Below are 21,599 nucleotides of genomic sequence, written 5' to 3'. Positions count from 1 at the left end.
GTTGCAATGAATGTCACATCACCCGAGACCACCAAACTCTGCCGTGGTTAATATAAGCCCATGTGTCAATGTTGTGGAAAATTAGATCCATATTTTGCCACCACAACAATATCATATTTTGTACATAATGCCTTCAGAAAGTATCCACACCCCTTACGCTTTCTACATTGTTGTTACAGCCTGAATTTAAAATCATTAATGTCACTGGCCTACACACCCTTCATTAAAAATGAAAATATGAAATGTCTTGAGTCAATAAGTATTCAACCCCTTTGTTATGGCAAGCCTAAAAAAGTTCTGGAGTAATAATTTGCTTGAGTCACATAATAAGTTGCATGGACTCACTGTATGTGCAATAATAGTGTTTAACAGGATTGTTGAATGACTACCTCATCTCTGTACCCCATACCTATAATTATCTATAAGGTCCCGCAGTCAGGTAGTGGATTTTAATCATAGGTTTAACCACAAAGACCAGGGAGGTTTTCCCAATGCCTCGCAAAGATGGGCAAAAATTAAAAAGCAGACATTGAATGTACTGAAGTTATTAATTACACTTTGGATGGTGTATCAATAGACCCAGTAACTATGAAGACACAGGGGTCCTTCCTTACTCAGTAGCTGGAGAGGCACTAAACCGCTCAGGGATTTCACTACGAGGCCAATGGTGACTTTAAAACAGTTAAGAGATTAATGCCTGTGATAGGAGAAAACTGAGGATGGATCAACAACATTGTAGTTACTCCACAATACTAACCTAATCGACAGAGTGAAAAGGAGGAAGCTAGGGGTATGAATACTTTCTGAAGGCACTGTACACAGACGGATATTATTTAAGGCAGTCTTCATAGGCAGACTACTTATAGATGATAGTTATTAGCACATTGCAAAATGTTGAAGCTGAACCAGTGTATCAGACCTCCAAGCATTTAGTCCATAACAACAGTCATTTTAGTCACATAGGATAGAAAAGGTAAAATCACAGTTAACATTCAGACATGCAGGAAAACAGTTATATATATATATATATATATATATAAATAATATATCTAAATATAAATAAGAGAGAGAGAGAAAGAGAGGGAGAGAGTATGTCATTCTATAAAATATATAATACAACAGGGAATCTTTTAACCATCTTTGTAGTGTTAAAATTACAAAATATTACATTACAAAATAGAACAAACCAACCAGCTGGATGGAAAACACAAACAAATGATGATCCTTCATAAGATCATGTTTGGAGACATCTACTGGTGTAAAAGTATGCTGAATATGTATGCCCAAATCTGAGAACAACACCTAGCTTCTTACCTCTGGTGTTTGCACCAAATAACCATCAAATGGGTTTAGAACTTATAGCATATAAAACTTCCCGAATCTGCTACACCTATCCAGTTCCTTGAGATCTGTAATTACAAAAAAAATTACAGAATAGGAGATGTCTGTTTTTTGGAGACATAATCCTCACTCGTTTCCTTCTCAAAACCCATTGGAGGAGAAGGTCAGAGGGGAGGGACCTCTGGCTTTCTCATCCAATGGGTTAAGAGAAGGAAACAAGTGGACGAGGGGAGAGGAAACTTGGGAGTATGCAATTGGGATAGTTGGTTGAAGAAAGAGACCGATCCATCAGTAAGCCATTTCTCCACAAGGGGGAGCCAGATTACTAGTCTAAATTGGACAAACACCAGTCAGACAGTGCTGAGGAATTTCTCCATCACCAGGTCTCCTTCAGTAGTGACTAGACTAGCACGGTCATCACAGAGAGGATCTAGTGCTTTGGGTCATGTAAGGGAAAAATGTATTACAAAGTAGCGTATAAAAAAAATGTATTGGTATTTAATTTAAAGTACTGCATTTATCTTATAGTTATTTCTTCATATTTGTGAAAACTGTGCGGTACGGTCCTCCTCATGGCTCCCAGTTCAGCCGGTGCTCCAGGATGACTGCAATATATTTTTAGAGTTAGTCCACAAGGTTCATTGCAAAGGCCTCAATTAAAACTCATCTTCACCAGTCGTAATGGCTCTCTATCACAACTTGCTCATAGACACCAGCACACACCCTGAAAGAATGAAAAGTGGCAGAGTAAGACCTGTGTGTGTGTTTGATGCATTACTATTGTGTGTGCGCGTGCCCTTTCTGGTTTCTCACCTGTTACTGCGCAGTAGACCATTCAGGGATGTGGTGCCGTCTCTACTGACAAACAGTCGCAGGTTACTGTCTGAGGAGGAAATAAACACACCAAGAGACAAATCAAACAGTACAAAAGAGACAAGTTGTGTACAAAAAGAGCCCCCCAAAAATGTAGTGGACAAGTGAAAGGGCAGGGTGAGGTTGGGGCTCCATACCTTCAGTGTTACTTATGTCAGCAAAGTTCTGGCTCTGGATGATCTTTTCAACAATATCGTCGGCATCGATGCGGGTGTCATTCACCCAGGAGGGATGGCTCTCCACGGAATCCTGCTTCCTCCTGCCACAGGGTGGAGGGAAAAGGCCCAGTCAGGCAACAGTGGATAAACAGCAGTCATACAATAGCAACAGTGTTCCACTGACTGTTCCACTCGTTTGTTTTCATAGATTGTCAAAACAGACACATTGGGCTAAACACATCTGGTGAGTGGAAGGTCTTGCCTGGGGGGTCTGTTGGATGGCAAGACGGGCCGAGGGGGTCGAGGGGGTCTCTCTGGCCTCTCTCCCTCTGTTGGAGTGTCTGTCACACTGAGGCCCCCAGATGTGCCGCTTCCTGTGGAGGTGTTCCTCCTGTGTGTGAGGTCAGACATACTAGAGGAGCAGGAGTGCTCTGTGCTGTAGCCTGGGGGACAAGACATTTACATTACAGACTTAGGTGCAAATACCAACAAACAAAAAAACTCTGGAGAGAGAAGATGGGGAACATGAACCCACACACCTGAGATCCTGCTCAGCTGGCTGGTATAGCTGGAGTTGCGAGAGTGCCCCGACTGGAATACGTCCCCTGGGCTAGCTGCCTGGGTCTGGTCTGACTCCTCTGGAAGACCTGACACCAAACAGAGCCACACCTCAATTAGTTAGAGTCTCTCACCATGTGTCCCATACCTAGGTTAACTGTTTAGTGTTGATGGATTATCATAACATACCCACTGTTACCAGGTTTGAGCGGATCCATGTGGCTTGTCGTACCTGAGCTGATGATCGAGGGCCTGGGCTTCATGGACCGGCCCCGAGAAGTGGGCCAGTTAGGGGTTCCAGTGCCCTCCCCCTTACAGTCCAGCTGGAGGACATGGTCTTGGCCTGAGATGGAGATGGACTTGGCTGTGCTGTGGGCACTGCAAAAAAACATGACTGGTCAGTTCACATTATACTGTGCAATGTTAGGCTTGCTTGATGGGCTAATTGACTCCCCTTTGGGGGGTGCCAGAGTCAATTTTCTAAATGCATGACGATGAATGATAGATCAGAGATTTGAACATGTCAGGTCACTCACGTTTTAAAGCACGGATCTCCAGATAGGAGGGCCATCCCAATAGTCACCTTCAGAGAAGATCCAGACAGAATCTACTTTTATTACAATAAGAACATATAAAAAGTAGGACAGCAAGTAATATTTGCACTAGCTACAGCATATCAAATTTCAGCTGAGGTGCTGAGCATCAACAGCCCTGGGTGATCAGTGGGACGGGTGGTGTCCTTTACCACAATACAAAGTCACTAAGTATAAACTATATCAGTTGTTCTGCACAACCAAACAAAACCCAACCGTGACAAAGTCCCAAGGTGAATAGTCCTGACTACCCTAGCACAGTCCCTTACCTTCAGTATGGAGTTGTCCTGCCTAGTATTCTTGGTGTCGTATCCCTCCAGCAGACAACAGCGGACTGCATAGCCCGAGCCAGCGAACTCTGCCATGTTGAGGTCAGTAAAACCCAGCTGAGGGAGAAAGAACTACAGTTACTTTCACTACAGTAGTTTTAAACCTGCATATACTGTGAGGTAGCCATGACATTTGACATTTAGGTTTTCTACCCCTAAGGGACTGGATGTAGAGAGATGGCTCCAGATTCTTAGTCCTCCTGTTTTTTTGTTTTAATCTCAAGTTATCCAAGAGAAGTCTAATTTCCTTTTCTCCAGGTTACATTTCCTCAAAGCTATTGTTTACAGATGTGTGTATTTAAGAGTCCCTGGCAACCTTAGAGAGTGCATCATCTATAAACTTTCCCCAGCTTTATTTTAAGTTAATTTACAATGAACAAAAATATAAATGCAACATGCAAAGTGTTGGTCCCATGTTTCATGAGTTGTAATAAATGATCTCAGAAATGTTCCATACGCACAAAGAGTTTATTTCTCCTAAATTCTGTGCACAAATCTGTTTATATCCCTGTTAGTGAGCATTTCTCCTCGCCCAAGATAATCCATCCATCTGACAGGTGTGGCATATCAAGAAGCTGATTAAACAGCATGATCATGACATACTGTAGGTGCACCTTGTGCTGGGGACAATAAATGGCCAGTAAAATGTACAGTTTTGTCACAACACAATGCCACAGATGTCTCAAGTTGAGGAAGAGTGCAATTGTCATGCTGACTGCAGGAATGTCCACCAGAGCTGTTGCCAGATAATTGAATGTTCATTTCTCCACCATAAGAAACCTCTGTCATTTTAGAGAATTTGGCAGTACGTACAACCGGCTTCAGACCCGCGGACCATGTGTAACCACGCCAGCCCAGGACCTCCACATCCGGCTTCTTCACCTGCGGGATCGTCTGAGACCAGCCACCCGGACAGCTGATGAAACTGTGGGTTTGCACAACCAAAGTATTTCTGCACAAACTTTCAGAAACCGTCTCTCATCTGTTTCCTCATCCTCCTCACCAGGGTATTGACGTGACTGCACGTCGGCATCGTAACCAACTTCAGTGGGCAAACGTTCACCTTCGATGGCCACTGGTATGCTGGAGAAGTGTGCTCTTCGCGGATGAATACTGATTTTAACTGTACCGTGTCATGTGGACGAGTAGTTTGCTGATGTCAACGTTGTGAACAGAGTGCCCCATGGTGACGGTGGGGTTATGGTATGGGCAAGCATAAGCTATGGACAACAAACACAATTGCATTTTATCGATGGCAATTTGAATGCACAGAGATACCGTGACGAGACCCTGAGGCCCATTGTCGTGCCATTCATTCGCCGCCATCATCTCATGTTTCAGCATAATGCTCGGCCCCATGTCGCAAGGATCTGTACACAATTCCTGGAAGCTGAAAATGTCCCAGTTCTTCCATGGCCTGCATACTCACCAGACATGTCGCCCATTAAGCACATTTGAGATGCTCTGGATCGACGTGTACGACAGTGTTTTCCAGTTTCCGCCAATATCCAGCAACTTGGCACAGCCAATGAAGAGGAGTGGCACAACATTCCGTAGGACACAATCAACAGCCAGATCAACTCTATGCGAAGGAGATGTCGCTCTGCATGAGTCAAATGGTGGTCACAACAGACACTGACTGGGTTTCTGATCCACGCCCCTACATTTAAAATATATATATCTGTGACCAACAGATGCATATCTGTATTCCCAGTCATGTGAAATCCATAGATTAGGGCCTAATGAATTTATTTCAAATGACTGATTTCCTTATATGAACTGTAACTCTGTAAAATCTTTGAAATTGTTGCATGTTGCGTTTATATTTTTGTTCAGTATAGTTTACTCAGCTTATACATAGTGCCAAAGTTGTAGCTTGTGTTTGTAGAAGTGGGGTGACTGATATGAATGTTTAAAATGTCTTAACAGCAGTGTTGATGTGTGTTGACATCAGGCTACAGTAAATTGTAATGCGTTTATGGCTATAGGGTGGGACGCTCAGGAGGAGTGGGCTCTTACCTTTGAATAAGTTTTTCCTCCTTTGAGTTCCTGTAGTGAAAACAGGAAAAGGGAGATGACTGCTGAGCATTGACAGTCTGGCACACAGTGGAGTGTGTGTTTAACACTGATCTATGATCAGATTACAGAGGCTACAGAGTTCACACTATCAGGGGTGTGAATAGTGAATGGAAAGATAAATAACCCAGTGGTACATGCAGGAAATGGTAGTCCCTGATGTTCACAGACAAAGAGATAACAGCATAGAGCTGTGTGTTGCTTAGACAGGTCCCCCAAAAGTCAGAGACAGACAGACAGACCTTCCGCACAGAGACCCGACAGATGGCAGGATCCAGCACTCCAGTCATGGGGTTGGTGCTCATTTTACACACAAAGGTAAACCTCTTTTTCCAGCAAACACAGTTCTCCTGAACCTCCTCTCTGTGGGACAAGAGGACAGGAATCAGAGAGGGCATGGCACTACAGTACAGCTACATCAACCTCAATAAACTGTTATTAGTAGAAAGAGGAGGAAGGGAAGCGCTACTAAGGTCCACAATAGTAAATGTTGGTAGACAGAAGGTGCTCTTTGGTAAAAGGGTTGAGTTGGTCTTCAAAAAGAAAGGAGGACCAAGGCACTCTTCATATAATTGATTAAAATGCCTTTATTAGTATGGCATGTTCAATAGAAACAATGTTTTTAAAAAACCGACGCGTTTCGGCTGCATGGCCTTCATCAGGGTGTACAAAGAAATAATACAATGTTCTCTGTTTAACAGCTTTTCCAATTAACCCTAATTAGAAGGGGGAGTGGTTAAAATTGCTCAATTGCTCAATTGCCCTCAGCTATGTTTAGACTCTTGTTGTTCATGTTTTGCTGTGTTCTAGTGTACTATGGAATGTATTGCTTTCTTATTCTTGACACTTCGCCCAGACATAAGGTTAGAACTACCTTTCTAAGTGTTCTGATACTTCTAGTTTGGAGTTACATTTTTACGATAACATAGCTACAGCATTTCACTTTAAAGTGTGTATACTATTGCTTACTAGGTGTGTCCAATCAATTTTAACCACTCCCCCTTCTAATTAGGGTTAATTGGAAAAGCTGTTAAACAGAGAACATTGTATTATTTCTTTGTACACCCTGATGAAGGCCATGCAGCCGAAACGCGTCGGTTTTTTAAAAACATTGTTTCTATTGAACATGCCATACTAATAAAGGCATTTTAATCAATTATATGAAGAGTGCCTTGGTCCTCCTTTCTTTTTGAAGACCAACTGTTATTAGTGTCAAGGGAGTTAATGACAGTCATTACTGTTTGAGTGGTCTCACAATAAGAAGCCACTAATTCGACGGCACATAAGACATCACTTGTGCTTTTGCCCTCGCTCTTCAACGTTTTGCTCCAGTTTTAGTAAAAGCAAACTTGTTGTTGAGGAAACAGTGAACAATAGCCTGTGGGCTTCTGTAAAAACAGAGTTCACATTGTAAATAGGCCAGTGCCTGACGTCACCCTGTCCGTCCATACATTCAGGGAAATGGCTGAGTATACAGAGAAGGACGGTTGATGTAAAAACAGTCCTGGTGATAATCTGTCTACTTCCCATTTTAACTCACTTCATACTCTCCCCTTCCCAACTGAACTGAATGTAACCGTTGTCATGATTACAGTCATGCCCCGTGCCTGGACCCAGCCACTCAGAAAGCACAGAAGCAACTCAAGTGAATCCAGGGCTTAATGTGGACTCTAGAAATAATGAATAACTTACAGAGCATGAGGAGCTAATGTAAATTTACAGGGCTGGATATGCATGACTCATCATCTCCAATATAAACAAACAGCCATGGATACACCAAAACTAACAATTCACAGAGCAGAAAAGTAGTGAGGTGGACAGATCAGCCTGTTTACTGTAGTGTGTACCTATTGCCTTGTGGGAGTGCTCAAACAATCAGGTATTACCAGACTGCAGCTGACATCACCACAAAGCATACACAGTGAAACAACCATCCTTCAGTTAAAACCCAAACACCCTTTAAGTGAGAAGGGTAAATCCATTTGAATTCAATCACTTTTTGACAGCACCCCTTTTGATTTGAACGAAACCTTCCTTACATATTTAATGAACCATTGTACAAGTGCACAAAAAGTTACTTTCTGGACCTGGTTGCCAAAACATTCAGGAGATAAGGTGCTCAACGTTTAAAAACGTAGCATATTCAACCATACCATGAGACATCCATGTCTTCATCACTGGAAAACATAAACTGTTGAGTTTGATATCATTTAAAACCTTACAAACAGGGTTGTTAAACTATTTTATAAAACTTTTTTTAACCTTTAATGTCAATGATCTAAAAACGCATAAATTCAGATGTTTTACATATTCGCATATGTTGGAGCTTAGACCCTATTTTACATCTAAGGTTTCTGTGTTGTGTTAATATGGGTGGGTGTCAAGTTTGGGCTGACACATTTTTTCAAATGGCACCATAAAGATAGTTTGACGTCCACAGAACAGAGAACGTTGTCTTGAACGGGAACATCTGTTGTACATTATCTTGTCAATCCTACATAGGAAACCTATTGAAATCATAAGAAATATAGACAATAGAATAGAAATGACCATTTAAGTTGACATTCGACAGTGGACTGGCAGTCATCTTTGTGTTAGTAATTAGAATTTAAAATGTCAATTCAATTTAAAATGTCAATGGTGTACCAGCTAAACTGCAGTGGTCTGAAGGGATAGGTCCATTCTATGAATTGTATTTATGTTATGGAAATGACACCCACCCTGTATTCAAGAGCATGTGGTGTCTCAACCGATGGCGGCCACAACACAAAAACCTCTGATGTGAAAAAGGGTCTAAGCTACAACATATGTGAATATGAAAACAAATCAGAGTTTACGCATTCAGACAATTCACGTTCAAATGTTAAATATATTTTGTTAAACGCGGTTTGTACGCTTTTAAAATGATATTAAACTCAACTGTTTATCTTTTCTCGTAATGAAGACATGGATGTATCATGGTATGGTGGGGTATGCAAAATTATTTAACTTTATCTCCTGAATGTTTTGGCATTCAGGTCCAAAAAGTAACAGACTTTTTTGGTTTAAATCAAAAGGGATCCTTTCAAAAAGTGATTGAATTCAAATGGATTTACCCAGAAGGCAGCAAATGCAGCAGGCTTCCTGAGCAGTTGTACCAACAGAGGCATACCTGGGACTAGCCATAAGCACACTGTTTTTGAAATAAGCACAGGGGAGTACTTCGGCAAGCAGCAGAAAAGAAACTCACTGCCATAGAGGTCGGGTGCAAAGAGGCAGAATTTGCCCTGTGAATAGCAGTCAGTTAGCACATGGTCCCTAACCGGCTGACACATTTCTTGTATTGACTATAGAGCTGCAGAGGGGCTTCAGTAGTGGTGCGTAGTGGTCCGGCTCCTTGCAGGGCACAGGGCCAGGGCATGTGTTCCTACTCCATGCCATGCAAGGGAGTGGCATCATAGGATCATCTGTTCAAAGAAATGTTCCAGGGGAGCCACGTGATGCCTGCAGTACCTCTACATCAGGGACAGCATGTTCCCAAATGCACACACAGCTTTTACTATGCAGACCCTGAATATCAATGTCACTCTTTAGGCATACCAGAGACGGAAGAGGAAGCGAGACATCTTACTCGCTCCTTTTTTCTGGTTCATATTCAGCCAATGAACTAAGCAGACCCAGCTGCTATCACATTGGTGCCTATGGGAGCACCACCCCTTAAGTGACCATTTTTGTCCAATGGTAAACGACTGGGACATCTTCATTTATCCACCATCTTTGGGCATACTATCTGAAGTCACAAGACTGATAGAGTGATACAATGCTGGACTAGTATAGGGCTGTACGCTCTCTGCATCAACACATGGCTAAAATGCAAAAGATGTGATCCAACCTTCCACATAGTGAATATAGAGGACTGTTTAAGTTGATAACGTTTTTCCCTTCTCTGGTATGGTTTCGGTTCCAAAACCAGCTATGGTGTGTTAGGCCAATTTGGCCAAATAAAATCCTGTTGTTTACATGAAAAACTGCTGCTTTGTATTACATAAACAGATTCCAACAATTTGATTGGCTCTAAACCTTTAGTCATAGTAGGCCTATACAGACTCCAACAAATTGCATGTCTTTAAACCTTTGGTCATACTTAAATGTTGTTTAAAATGCATTAGACATCCCCATTTCCACTCTTAATGATTAATCATGTACAGTCTATAATTGCAACGAAACACATTTTATACAAGTATTCTAGTTCACTGCCATTTTAGATATTTTTCCTCACATTGGTTCTTTATATAGTTGTCTCTTTGTTTTGCATTCCTTGGTTCTTTTCCACACACATACTTCTCAAGTTCTTACCAAGAGCACCACGCTAATCACTGCCCACCCCCCTCAATAAGTCTCTGAAAACGTTCTCAGCCACATTCCATAGAGCAGGTGGCTTTATTAAACTGCCATGGCAACCACACACGCCTCAAATCCAACTACAACGTTGAATCAAAACAGGAGCGAATGAGTTAGAGCACTGAGGACTGAGAGAGGATGGTCAAAAATAGAAAACTGAAATATTACATTTACATACAAGTATTCAGACCCTTTACTCAGAAATTTGTTGAAGCACCTTTGGCAGCAATTGCAGCTTTGAGTCTTCTTCGGTATGACGCTACAAGCTTGGCACACCTGTATTTTGGAAGTTTCTCCTATTCTTCTCTGCAGATCCTCTCAAGATCCGTCAGGTTGGATGGGGAGCGTCGCTGCACAGCTATTTTCAGATCTCTCCAGAGATGTTCAATCGGATTCAAGTCCAAGCTCTGGCTGGGCAACTCAACAACATTCAGAGACTTGTCCCAAAGCCACTCCTGAATTGTCTTGGCTGGGTGCTTAGTGCTCTGGAGCAGATTTTCATCAAGGATCTCTCTGTACTTTGCTTCGTTCACCTTTCCCTCGATCCTGACTAGTCTCCCAGTCCTTGCTGCTGAAAGAAATCCCCACAGCATGATGCTGCCACCACCATGCTTTACAGTAGAGATTTACTCCAGATGTGACGCTTGACATACAGGCAAAAAAGTTCAAGGTTTCGTCAGACCAGAGAATCTTGTTTCTCATAGTCTGAGAGTCCTTTAGGTGCCTTTTGGCAAACTCCAAGCGGGCTGTCATGTGCCTTTTACTAAGGAGTGGCTTCCGCCTGGCCACTCTACCATAGAGGGCTGATTGGTGGAGTGCTGCAGAGATGGTTGTCCTTCTGGAAGGTTCTCCCATCTCCACAGAGAAACTCTGGAGCTCTGTCAGAAAGACCATTGGGTTCTTGGTCACCTCCCTGACCAAGGCCCTTCTCCCCTGATTGCTCAGTTTGGCCGTGCAGCCAGGTCTAGGAAGAGTCTTGGTGGTTCTAAACTTCTTCCATTTAAAAATTATGGAGGCCACTGTTCTTGGGGAATTTCAATGCTGCATAAATTGTTTGGTATCCTTCCCCAGATCTGTGCCTCAACACAATCCTGTCTCAGAGCTCTACGGACAATTCCTTCGATCTCATAGCTTGGTTTTACTTATGTAAAACCATATGGACAAAAAGCATATTTCTCTCCAATTTTGAGCACAATTTTCTTTACATCCCTGTTAGTGAGCATTTCTCCTTTGCCAATATAGTTCATCCACCTGACACGTGTGGCATATCAAGAAGTTGATTAATAAATCCTGTCTGGGATAGGCGACCTGCAAGCGGGACACCTGTCGACAACTTCCGGTGAAATTGGAGGGCGCACAATTCAAATAAATAATCATAAAAATTATGGATATTAAATATCTAGGTGTCTTATATCGGTTAAAAGCTTAAATTCTTGTTAATTTAACTGCATTGCCCGATTTACAATAGGCTTTACAGAGAAAGCATGCCATGCAATTGATTGAGGATGGCACCCCATATAAAAATATTTTTCAACCAGCACAGGCTTCATAAAATCACAAATAGCGATTAAATATTCACTTACTTCTTGAAAATCTTCCTGTGATTTGCAATCCCAAGAGTCCCAGCTACAACATGCATGGTCGTTTTGTTAAATAAAATCCTTCTTTATATCCCAAAAAGTCTGTTTAGTTGGCGCCATCGATTTGAGTAATCCACTCGTTCAATATGCAGAGAAAGGAATCCAAAAAGCTACTGCTAAAACAAGTCAAAATACAGTTTTATTTAATCCTCAGGTACCCTAAAATGTAATTAAACTATAATATGTCATACAGAAAGAAGTATGTTCAATAGAAAAGTAAAATTAGCAAGTGCACGCACAGACTGATTTCCAACTCTGACTCCCAGTACCAAAACTAAATTCTTCCTCGTTTGGGAAGAAACAAGCCTGAAATCTTGAACAAAGACTGTTGACATCTAGTGGAAGCCATAGGAATTGCAATCTGGGAGCTGGAATTGCATAGGACCCATAGCTTTCCATTGAAAGAGTATGGGCTCTCAAAAAGACAATTCTGGTTGGTTTTTCTTTGGATTTTCTCCTACCATATCAATTGTGTTATGTTATTTTAACATTTGGGCCTGAGTAACAAGCAGTTTACTTGGACACATCAGTCAGACAGGAAGTGGAGAAAAATAGACCTTAGCCTGTTTAAACAGCATGATCATTAAACAGGTGCAGCTTGTGCTGGGGACAATAAAAGGCCACTAAAATGTGAAGTTTTGTCACAGAACACAACGCTAGATGTCTCAAGTTGAGGGAGCATGCAATTGCTCATTTCTCTACCATCGTTTTAGAGAATTTGGCAGTGCGTCCAACAGGCCTCACAACCACAGACCACGTGTAACCGCACCAGCCTAGGATCTCCACATCCGGCTTCTCCACCTGCGGGATCGCCTGAGAGGGGGTGCTGAGAAGTATTTCTGTCTTTAATAAAACCCTTTTGTGGGGAAAAATGTATTCTGATTGGCTGGGCCTGACTACCCATGGCTGCACCCCTGGCCAGTCATGTGAAATCCATAGATTAGGGCCTAATTCATTTATTTCAATTGACTGATTTCCTTATACGAACTGTAACTCAGTAAAATATTTGAAATTGTTGCATGTTGCGTTTATATTTTTGGTCAGTATATTTCAGGCAACAACAGAACAAAGGGAGTTCTGTACTCCCCAGGCCCTATGATAACACACAATCTCTATCAAAGACATTGGGACCACCAATGGTCCATCAGTCTCTGTGTTTCTGAGTAGACCTTGTTTCCTGCACTTGGGTTACAGAGATAAACCAGAGACAGAATTGCCAGATAACTCAAGCAGATAAATTGTCTCCATCCAATCTGTTATATAATCCTCAAAAAGAGACTTAAAAGGGGTGCACAGCACACCCGGGTCTTGTATCATTGCAGGGGAAGTGGAGTGGAGGGCAACATTCTTTTTAACTCTATGTGTTTATCAATGACAACAGGCATAGGAGAAAAACATCCGGTGAACAGTAATCATAGTAAGCATTATCATGATTATTTAGTTTGTTTTTGTGCTCTTTCAAAGGCCCTACACAGTTCAGAAGTTCAATTAGGGCTTACTGCATCATATGGTTCTCTACAGAGTGCCTATCGGAAAGTCCAAAGGAATGGTGGGGGAATCTTAAAAAATACAATAAAATAAAAACTAATAGCAGGAACAGCCACATCTAGTGGTCAGAACCTGGTAATATCAGGATGTGCGATGGGCCATAAACCTAACAACTTCAATGACTAATTTCTCTGAACATAAAAAATGAAATTCACTGAGAATACATTTGATAGGATGAAGAAAGAATACGCCGAGCTGCAGCTCCATACTACTTGTCCGAGAATTGATACTGTATACATGTTGGGTTTGGCGTGGGGTGTGTGTGTGTGGGGGGGGGGGGGGGGGGGGGAGGGGGGAGGGCTTCTGTGGGTGGCTTTTGACAATTTCTTTGGATTCCTCATGTCTCATTCATTGTTAGAAGTTTGGTCCAAATCAGATGTTTATATGAATCCTATAAATTAAAATAAAGTGGGGGGGTGTTCTCTGGACATCTAGGACAAATACGCTGATGACCTCAGATCCAAGAGACATAACACAGGTCCCCCTAAATCTTGTTTTTGTGCAGCTACCTTTCATCTTTAGGTCAGTGTGTGAAGTCACACACCCCTCTACCAAACACTGAAATCCCCAGAGGAGCATCCCTTTCCTCCCCAGCACACTCTAAAACAAACACTCCCAGATCAAATACCGGAATCATTTTGTTCCCATTTATATTACTAAAGTAAACAATGACCTAGGTTCTAAACCAGAGGAGGAAGTTTGACCCCTAGAAACCAGGACCCAGTTTTACTTGCGTGAACATTAAGCAGTGGTTAGGACTGCCAAAGGAAACCCCTAATAGCATTTCTGAAGAAAACAAATCAACACTCCTTGCAATAGTTATGCAATGTTTCATATATGTAACATCGGGTAGAAAGGAGTGCAAACCACCCAGTTTCAACAATATCTATTTCTGCATTGTGAACTGCTTGCACTAAAACCTAAACATTAATCATGAAATATAACTCATTATTTCTGAAACCCAAGTTATAAAAGCAGTATCATATATATTGCACAAGTTGTTTATCTTCAGTGTGTCCTTATTTGTGCATTGCAAAATTTCCATGCACCCCATGTATGAAATACAACCCGCCAGAGAATAAATACACAGTGCTCACTCTATGCAAATATTAACAAACAATACTTTTGAGAAAATGGTAATTGTTCAACCAGTCTGACTTGCAGTATTCAAAACTTCCCACTCTCATTGGTGTCTGTCAGATATGTTACAATTAAGGGCAGTTTGCTCACTTTTTTCACGTGTAAATTGGGACCCATAGACAGTTAACACTCAACTATATCTTTAATAAAGAAATCCAGACTTAATGTAGATGTTTATTATTTGACGTGATATACAAACAATGTAATTGTATATAAAGCATCATAAAAATGTTAGCCCTTAATCATGACTCTCAGTTCATTACACATTTCACATTCTGTTACATTATAGCCTTATTCTAAAATTGATCAAATTTAGACATTTTTGCAAATGTATAAAATAAAAAAACTGAAATACCTTATTTACATAAGTATTCAGACCCTTTGCTATGAGACTCAAAAATGGAGCTCAGGTGCATCCTGTTTCCATTGATCATCCTTGTGATGTTTCTACAACTTGATTGGAGTCCACCGGTGGTAAATTCAATTGATTGGACATGATTTGTAAAGGCACACACCTGTCTATATAAAGGTCCCACAGTTGACAGCGCACGTCAGAGAAAAAACCAAGCCATGAGGTCGAATGAATTGTCCGAGAGCTCTGAGACAGAATTGTGTTGAGGCACAGATCTGGGGAAGGGACCCAAAACATTTCAACAGCTTTGAAGGTCCCTAAGAACACAGTGGCCTCCATCATTCTTAAATGGAAGGTTGCAACCACCAAGACTCTTCCTAGAGCTGGCCGCCCGGCCAAACTGTGCAATCGGGGGAGAAGGGCCTTGTTCAAGGATGTGACCAAGAACCTGATGGTCACTGACAGAGCTCCAGAGTTCCTAGGTGGATATGGGAGAATCATCTCTGCAGCACTCCACCAAATCAGGCCTTTATGTTAGTGGCCAGATGGAAGCCGTTCCTCAGTAAAAAAGGCACATGACAGCCTGCCTGGAGTTTGATAAAAGCTACCTAAAGGACTCAGACCATGAGAAACAATATTCTCTGGTGTGATGAAACCAAGATTGAACTCATTCTGAATGTCCTTGAGTGGCCCAGCCAGAGCCTGGACTTGAACTCTATCATCTCTGGAGAGACCTGAAAATAGCTGTGCAGTGACGCTCCCCATCTGACAGAGTTTGAGAGGATCTGCAGACAAGAATGGGAGAAACTCCCCAAATACAGGTGTGCCAAGCTTGTAGCGTCATACCCAGGAAGACGCAAATCTGCAATTGCTGCCAAAGGTGCTTCAACAAAGTGCTGAGTAAAGGGTCTGAATACTTATGTAAATTTGAAATGTCTAGATGAGGGAGAAAAAAATATCTAATCCATTTCAGAATAAGACTAATGTAACAAAATGTGGAAAATGTCAAGGTCTGAATACTTTCCGAATGCACTAAGTAATTTGACGAAGGTGTCTTCTGTACAAGGGAGTTTTGTTTGAACATTAACACGTGAAGCTTGCGGTTCGGTTTTGTTTGAACATTAACACGAGAAGCTTGCGGTACAGTTTTGTAAGCCCAAGGACCTTAGTTCATTTTAGCAAAAAAAAAAAAAAAAGTTCAAATTGATACAACTTTTATAGGGTTATTGTCCCCACCCGGCCATATCTCCATGTTACAGCGTGGGTTTACGGAAGACAGGGACCACCTGTGCTAATAAGCTATCTAGCATGCTCCGAACACCTGTGTGTAATGGAAGAAGACCATCAGAAACGAAAAACACTGTCGGCTGCAACTGTGATCAAGTCGGTTAAGTGTACAGTAAGTGTATATTTTGCATTTATGAAATTATTTTTGATATGATATTAAAGTGCTTTATGTTTCTATAACCGTATCGCAATTGAGAATCGATTCACGTTTAGATGGAGTATTTGGCTGTCTTGTCTGCGAGAGCCAGTCTACCTCTGAAAATAACATACAAGGTACTTTGACCTTAAGATGTAACGGTATACTCCTTAAGAGTACATCTTGGGCTACATAAAGTGTGGTTTGCATCACTGAACGACCGCAACAAGAATTAAGTGGCTATACTTTGGCAAAAATAAATATTTTGCTTAAGAAATTCTCTGTTGTCTCTGAAAATCTAATGAGCATTTTGCATGCATTGAATTTTATAAACTCTCTTTTTGACAATGTACGAGACTGTTTCAGAGGAGCAAAACTGCCGTGTTGAAAGCTACAGATGCGTGCCATTTAGAGTGATGGTTTCCGGTTTATTAATTACAAAAAAGTTTATTAGGATCTCATCTAGAAGAGTGGTGTTATTTTATAATTTGATTTCGTACAGACACGTTACCAGGTGTTTAAAGACACTTACGTGTATGTAACATTGGACGTTAAAGGGTTCATTAAGGCTGTATCAATGGCTTGGCATATTCAAGCCCTTGATTCGTTTTTCAGCTATGCAGCAGCACTGCCATTTGTTTACTATACATTAACGGCAATATGTCAATTCTTCCATAGTAGCTGTCATGCCCAATGCACATGCGTTTTGCCGGACGTCTAGGCCGCATTTTCCGTACTTGATGCGCGTGCTTCGCTTTTCAACTAGCTAAAAGCTAGCTAGTTGGAGTCTGTGTGTACTTCTGTTTGTAGCACTGCACGGTAAAGCAACGCATAAGTTGAAAACATTGAACGCATGCGGTACACAGAACGCACTGCAGCCCAGTGAAGCGTCCCCAACATAGTGTTGCGGACTGCTGCATTGACAATGAATGACTACTGCTGGAACGCAAAGAGTTCGATGTATCTGGTGGACATGAGGCTTTATACCAGATGAAACACTTTGCGTTCCAGCGGAAGTCATTCATCTGGCAAAACAAAACGTATATGCTTCTGGTGGACATCTGGCATAAAGCCGGTTCTTATTAAGCTACACAGCCGCGGCCACGTATAGAAGTAGATGACAGCGCATCACAGTCCAATCTAAAAGATCTACACACATGCAAGAGGAATTTCTCACTCGATACAAAGGTTTCAGAATATTCTGCTTTTTTAATTAAGAACCACCTGCAACTGAACAGAGAAGATATGATTTTCTTCCAAATCGAACTAAGAAAGTATCGGCAAGAACAGGTTCGTTGAAATTGCTTCTGACCCTTTCTACTCGCCAAGGTATAATGCCTACTATGGAAGAATTGACATACCACCATTTTAATGTATAGCTAGGTTTGCTATAAAAGCTGAAGGATGGTTGGCTAACCAGTCTCAAGACCATAGGATGGAGATATGGATCAAACCAAACTTTGTCACATGCGCCGAATCAACTGCACTGTTGGTTAAAAAAAGATTTACCAAGTAGACTAAAATAAAAAGTAACACAATAAGAATAACGAGGCCATATACAGGGGGTACCGAGTCAGTGTGCGGGGTACAGGTTAGCTGAGCTAATTTGTACATGTAGTTGGGGGTGAAGTGACTATGCATAGATAAAACAGCGAGTAGCAGCAGTGTACTGGTGGGGGGGGGTCAGTCAATGTCCGGTTGAGGAGCCTTTTGGTCCAAGACTTGGCGCTTCGGTACCGCTTGCCATGCGGTAGCAGAGAAAAGTCTAACTTGGGTGACTGGAGTCTCCGACAATTTTATGGGCTTTCCTCTGGCACCGCCTATTGTATAGGTCCTGGATGGTAGGAAGCTTGGCCCCAGTGATGTACTGGGCCGTTCTCACTACCCTCTGTAGCGCCTTATGGTCAGATGCCGAGCAGTTGCCATACCAGGCGGTGATGCAACCGGTTAGGATGCTCTCGATGGTGCAGCTGTAGAACCTTTTGAGGATCTGGGGAACCATGTCAAATCTTTTCGGTCTCCTGAGGGGGAAAGGTTTTGTTGTGCCCTCTCAACGACTGTCTTTGTATGTTAGGACCATGATAGTAAGTTGGTGATGTGGACACCAAGGAACTTGAAACTCTCGACCTGCTCCACTACAGCCCCGTCGATGTTAATGGGGGCCTGTTCGGCCCGCCTTTTCCTGTAGTTCACGATCAGCTCCTTTGTCTTGCTCACATTAAGGGAGAGGTTGCTGTCCTGGCACCACACTGCCAGTTCTGACCTCCTCCCTATAGGCCGTATCATTGTTGTCGGTGATCAGGCCTACCACTTGTGTTGTCAGCAAACTTAATGATGGTGTTGGCCACGCAGTCATGGGTGAACAAGGAATACAGGAGGGGACTAGGTACACACCCCTGAGGGGCCCCAGTATTAAGAATCAGCGTGGCAGACGTGTTGTTGCCTACTCTTACCACCTGTGGGTGGCCCGTCAGGAAGTCCAGGATCCAGTTGCAGAGGGAGGCGTTTAGTCCCAGCTTCCTTAGCTTAGTGATGAGCTTTGAGGGAACGCTGAGCTGTAGTCAATGAACAGCATTCTCACATAGGTGTTCCTTTTGTCCAGGTGACAAAGGGTAGTGTGGTGTGCAATATAGATTGCATCATCTGTGGATCTGTTGGGGCGGTATGTGAATTGGAGTGGGGCTAGGGTGTCCGGGAGAATGCTGTTGATGTGAGCCATGACCAGCCTTTCAAAGCACTTCATGGCTACCAACGTGAGTGCCACGGGGCGGTAATCATTTAGGCAGGTTACCTTCGCTTCCTTGGGCACAGGGACTATGTCGGTCTGCTTGAAACATGTAGGTATTACAGACTCGGTCAGGGACGACACTTGACAATTGGTCCACGCATGCTTTGAGTATACGTCCTGGTAATCCGTCTGGCCCAGCAGCTTTGTGAATGTTGACCTGTTTAAAGGTTAAGTTCACATCGGCTACCGAGAGCATTATCAGTCATCCAGAACAGCTGGTGCTCTCATGCATGTTTCAGTGTTGCTTGCCTCGAAGTGAGCATAAAAGGAATTTAGCTCGTCTGGTAAACTCGCGTCACTGGGCAGCTCGCGTCTGGGTTTCCCTTTTTAATTCTTAATAGGATGTAATGCTAGGGTTGCACAATTCCAGGAACTTTCAATAAAATGTCCTGGTTTTCCAGAAATCCTGGTTGGAGGTTTCCAGACATTCTGCTTATCCTCCAACCAGGATTTTGGGTAAAACAGGGAATTTTTTTTAAGTTCCTGGAATTTTGCAACCCTAGCAATGACTGACATAAATCCAACAGTGTTAGACATACTTTGAAATTATTTGTACACAGACATTGTTTACTAACAATGCAGTAAAAACAACGTTATGCTGGGGTAAGAGTGGTATGAAGCATTTAAAGTTAACATTATGACTGCAGTTTGGTAAGTTTGCTATATTGGCCATGCGGCATGCGCACAGCAAACACAAAGCAACATTCTACCTTGATGAAGTTGCAACAAAGTCTCCACCGTCCAACAATGTCAGCTTGCAGAACAATACCCCGTTCACGAAAGGCACAGCAGTCAGCTCCTCCAATGTCAAATGTGTCTGAAACTTGAATTTCTTCTTTTTCGCAAAAAAAGCCATTGAAGGGTATTGTAATGGACCTGTAAACAATGACAAAACGATATAGCTGATGATGGCAACGTTTAGAGATTAAAACAGCCTACACTATTTATTCAGCCTATTAAATTCGAAACAGATGTGGTGACTATAACCCACTGAAACAATCTGATATGACTTACCATTACAAAACATTGGTTACATACCTTGAGACCGACCACAGTGTGTATTGGCACCTCACAACTTTTTCTTCTGTGTGCTTGATGCGATGCTGACTCAAATGCTCTTGACTGACTACTGACCAGTCTTGAAATCTTGGAGTACAATACAATGTAGAACAATAACCACATTTTTCAGGCACTTTTCTGTTCAAACAGCCTCTAATTCTTTTATCATGACATTTTCTCTCTTTTCCACATATCGCAAGCTAAAGCTAGAAAAAATGCAATTGACATGCCACCGGTAACCCACACAGTAAATTGGGTATGGTTCTAGTATACTACGAACCAATACCAAAATTGCTCAATTAGGTCCGCCCCTGGATGCTTTTGCTCACTGATTGTGTAGGCTGGTGCTCCCATCGACGAGGTGAATACGACCCCTTGTGGCTATGCATAAGAGGTGGAGAGGTACGTCTCAGGACGATAACTATAAACATCCGCTCAGTAGCCTATGTGTAAAGTACTTGAAAGTACTACTTATGTAGTTTTTTGGGGTATCTGTACTTTACTTGCTATTTATATTTTTGACAACTTTTACTTCACTACATTCCTAAAGAAAATCATGTACTTTTTACTCCGTACATTTTCCCTGACACCAAAAAGTTCTCTTTACATTTTGAATGCTTAGCAGGACAGGAAAATTGTCAAATTCCCACACTTACCAAGAGAACATCCCTGATCATCTACTGCCTCTTATCTGAGGGACTCACTAAACACAAATGCATTGTTTGTAAATTGTCTGAGTTTAGGAGCGTGCCCCTGGCTAACCATAAATAAAATGAAAATTGTTCTGTCTGGTTTGCTTAATATAAGGAATTTAATATTACTTTTACTTTTGATACTTAAGAACATTTGAGGATTTACTTTTGATACTTAAGTATTTAAAACCAAATACTTTTAGACTTTTACTCATGCAGTATTTTACTGGGTGACTTTTACTTGAGTGATTTTTCTATTAAGGTATCTTTACTTTTACTCAAGTAAGACAATTGAGTACTTTTCCAACAGAGAGAGAGTGTGTGTGTGTGTGTGTGTGTGTGTGTGTATAAACCAACCTCTAAAACACACATGTTCTTCTCATTATGCTTAGACAGGTTTTAGTTATTGAACGTTCTCCCTCTGTCATTCTGTAAATCCGGATATGTCATATGGGAAACATTGTATTTTTATAGCTAATGTATTTTATTTATTCAATTTGTTTGACTATATACAGACACAGGTCAATACTTACTTTCAAACTGCTATTGCTACATGTCATAACAAGACCATGCCACAGGGAAGTGATAGAGGTATCTAAATAGGCCTACAACATGGCCTGCTTGGACTAAAATCCTTGCTCTCTTTTCA

At 41.9% G+C, this 21,599-nt stretch overlaps 2 protein-coding genes across 3 annotated transcripts in view; one reads left to right on the top strand and one right to left on the bottom strand.

The window, feature by feature from the left end:
• Positions 1-1,126: 1,126 nt before the first annotated feature.
• On the bottom strand, positions 1,127-20,730 carry LOC115164689 (protein FAM102A-like). 2 transcript variants are annotated; one of them, XM_029717424.1, is made up of 12 exons: positions 20,238-20,730; positions 19,910-20,075; positions 6,171-6,291; positions 5,872-5,901; positions 3,793-3,909; positions 3,467-3,513; positions 3,163-3,308; positions 2,912-3,019; positions 2,635-2,815; positions 2,352-2,473; positions 2,155-2,224; positions 1,127-1,946 (listed from the first exon to the last, which is right to left on the bottom strand). In XM_029717424.1, the coding sequence occupies exons 2-12, from the start codon at positions 20,053-20,055 to the stop codon at positions 1,859-1,861; spliced, it is 1,176 nt and encodes a 391-aa protein (XP_029573284.1). In that variant the 5' UTR covers positions 20,056-20,075; positions 20,238-20,730; the 3' UTR covers positions 1,127-1,858. The 2 variants fall into 2 exon arrangements, with proteins under 2 accessions (XP_029573284.1, XP_029573285.1); XM_029717425.1 differs by having other exon boundaries at positions 1,883-2,065.
• Positions 16,267-21,599, top strand: part of LOC115164688 (calcium-binding mitochondrial carrier protein SCaMC-2-A) — a 19,660-nt gene continuing 14,327 nt past the window's right edge. Inside the window, exon 1 of the mRNA XM_029717423.1 lies at positions 16,267-16,387. Coding sequence (XP_029573283.1) covers positions 16,319-16,387 — 69 coding nt within the window. The 5' untranslated portion in view covers positions 16,267-16,318. The remainder of the gene's footprint in view (positions 16,388-21,599) is intronic.

The sequence above is a fragment of the Salmo trutta genome, chromosome 27 (genome assembly GCF_901001165.1).
Source record: "Salmo trutta chromosome 27, fSalTru1.1, whole genome shotgun sequence".
Lineage (NCBI taxonomy): Eukaryota > Metazoa > Chordata > Actinopteri > Salmoniformes > Salmonidae > Salmo > Salmo trutta.
The sequence above is the reverse complement of the archived record's forward strand: the minus strand, read 5'-3'. Positions and strand labels throughout refer to the sequence as shown.

Excerpts from the sequence above, each read along its gene's own strand:
- LOC115164689 (XM_029717424.1), bottom strand. The coding sequence starts at position 20,055 with ATGGCTTTTTTTGCGAAAAAGAAGAAATTCAAGTTTCAGACACATTTG. Across the intron at positions 5,902-6,170 it reads GTCGGGTCTCTGTGCGGAAG|GAACTCAAAGGAGGAAAAAC; the intron begins GTCTGTCTGTCT and ends TTTTCACTACAG. Across the intron at positions 3,514-3,792 it reads AGGACAACTCCATACTGAAG|GTGACTATTGGGATGGCCCT; the intron begins GTAAGGGACTGT and ends TCTTCTCTGAAG.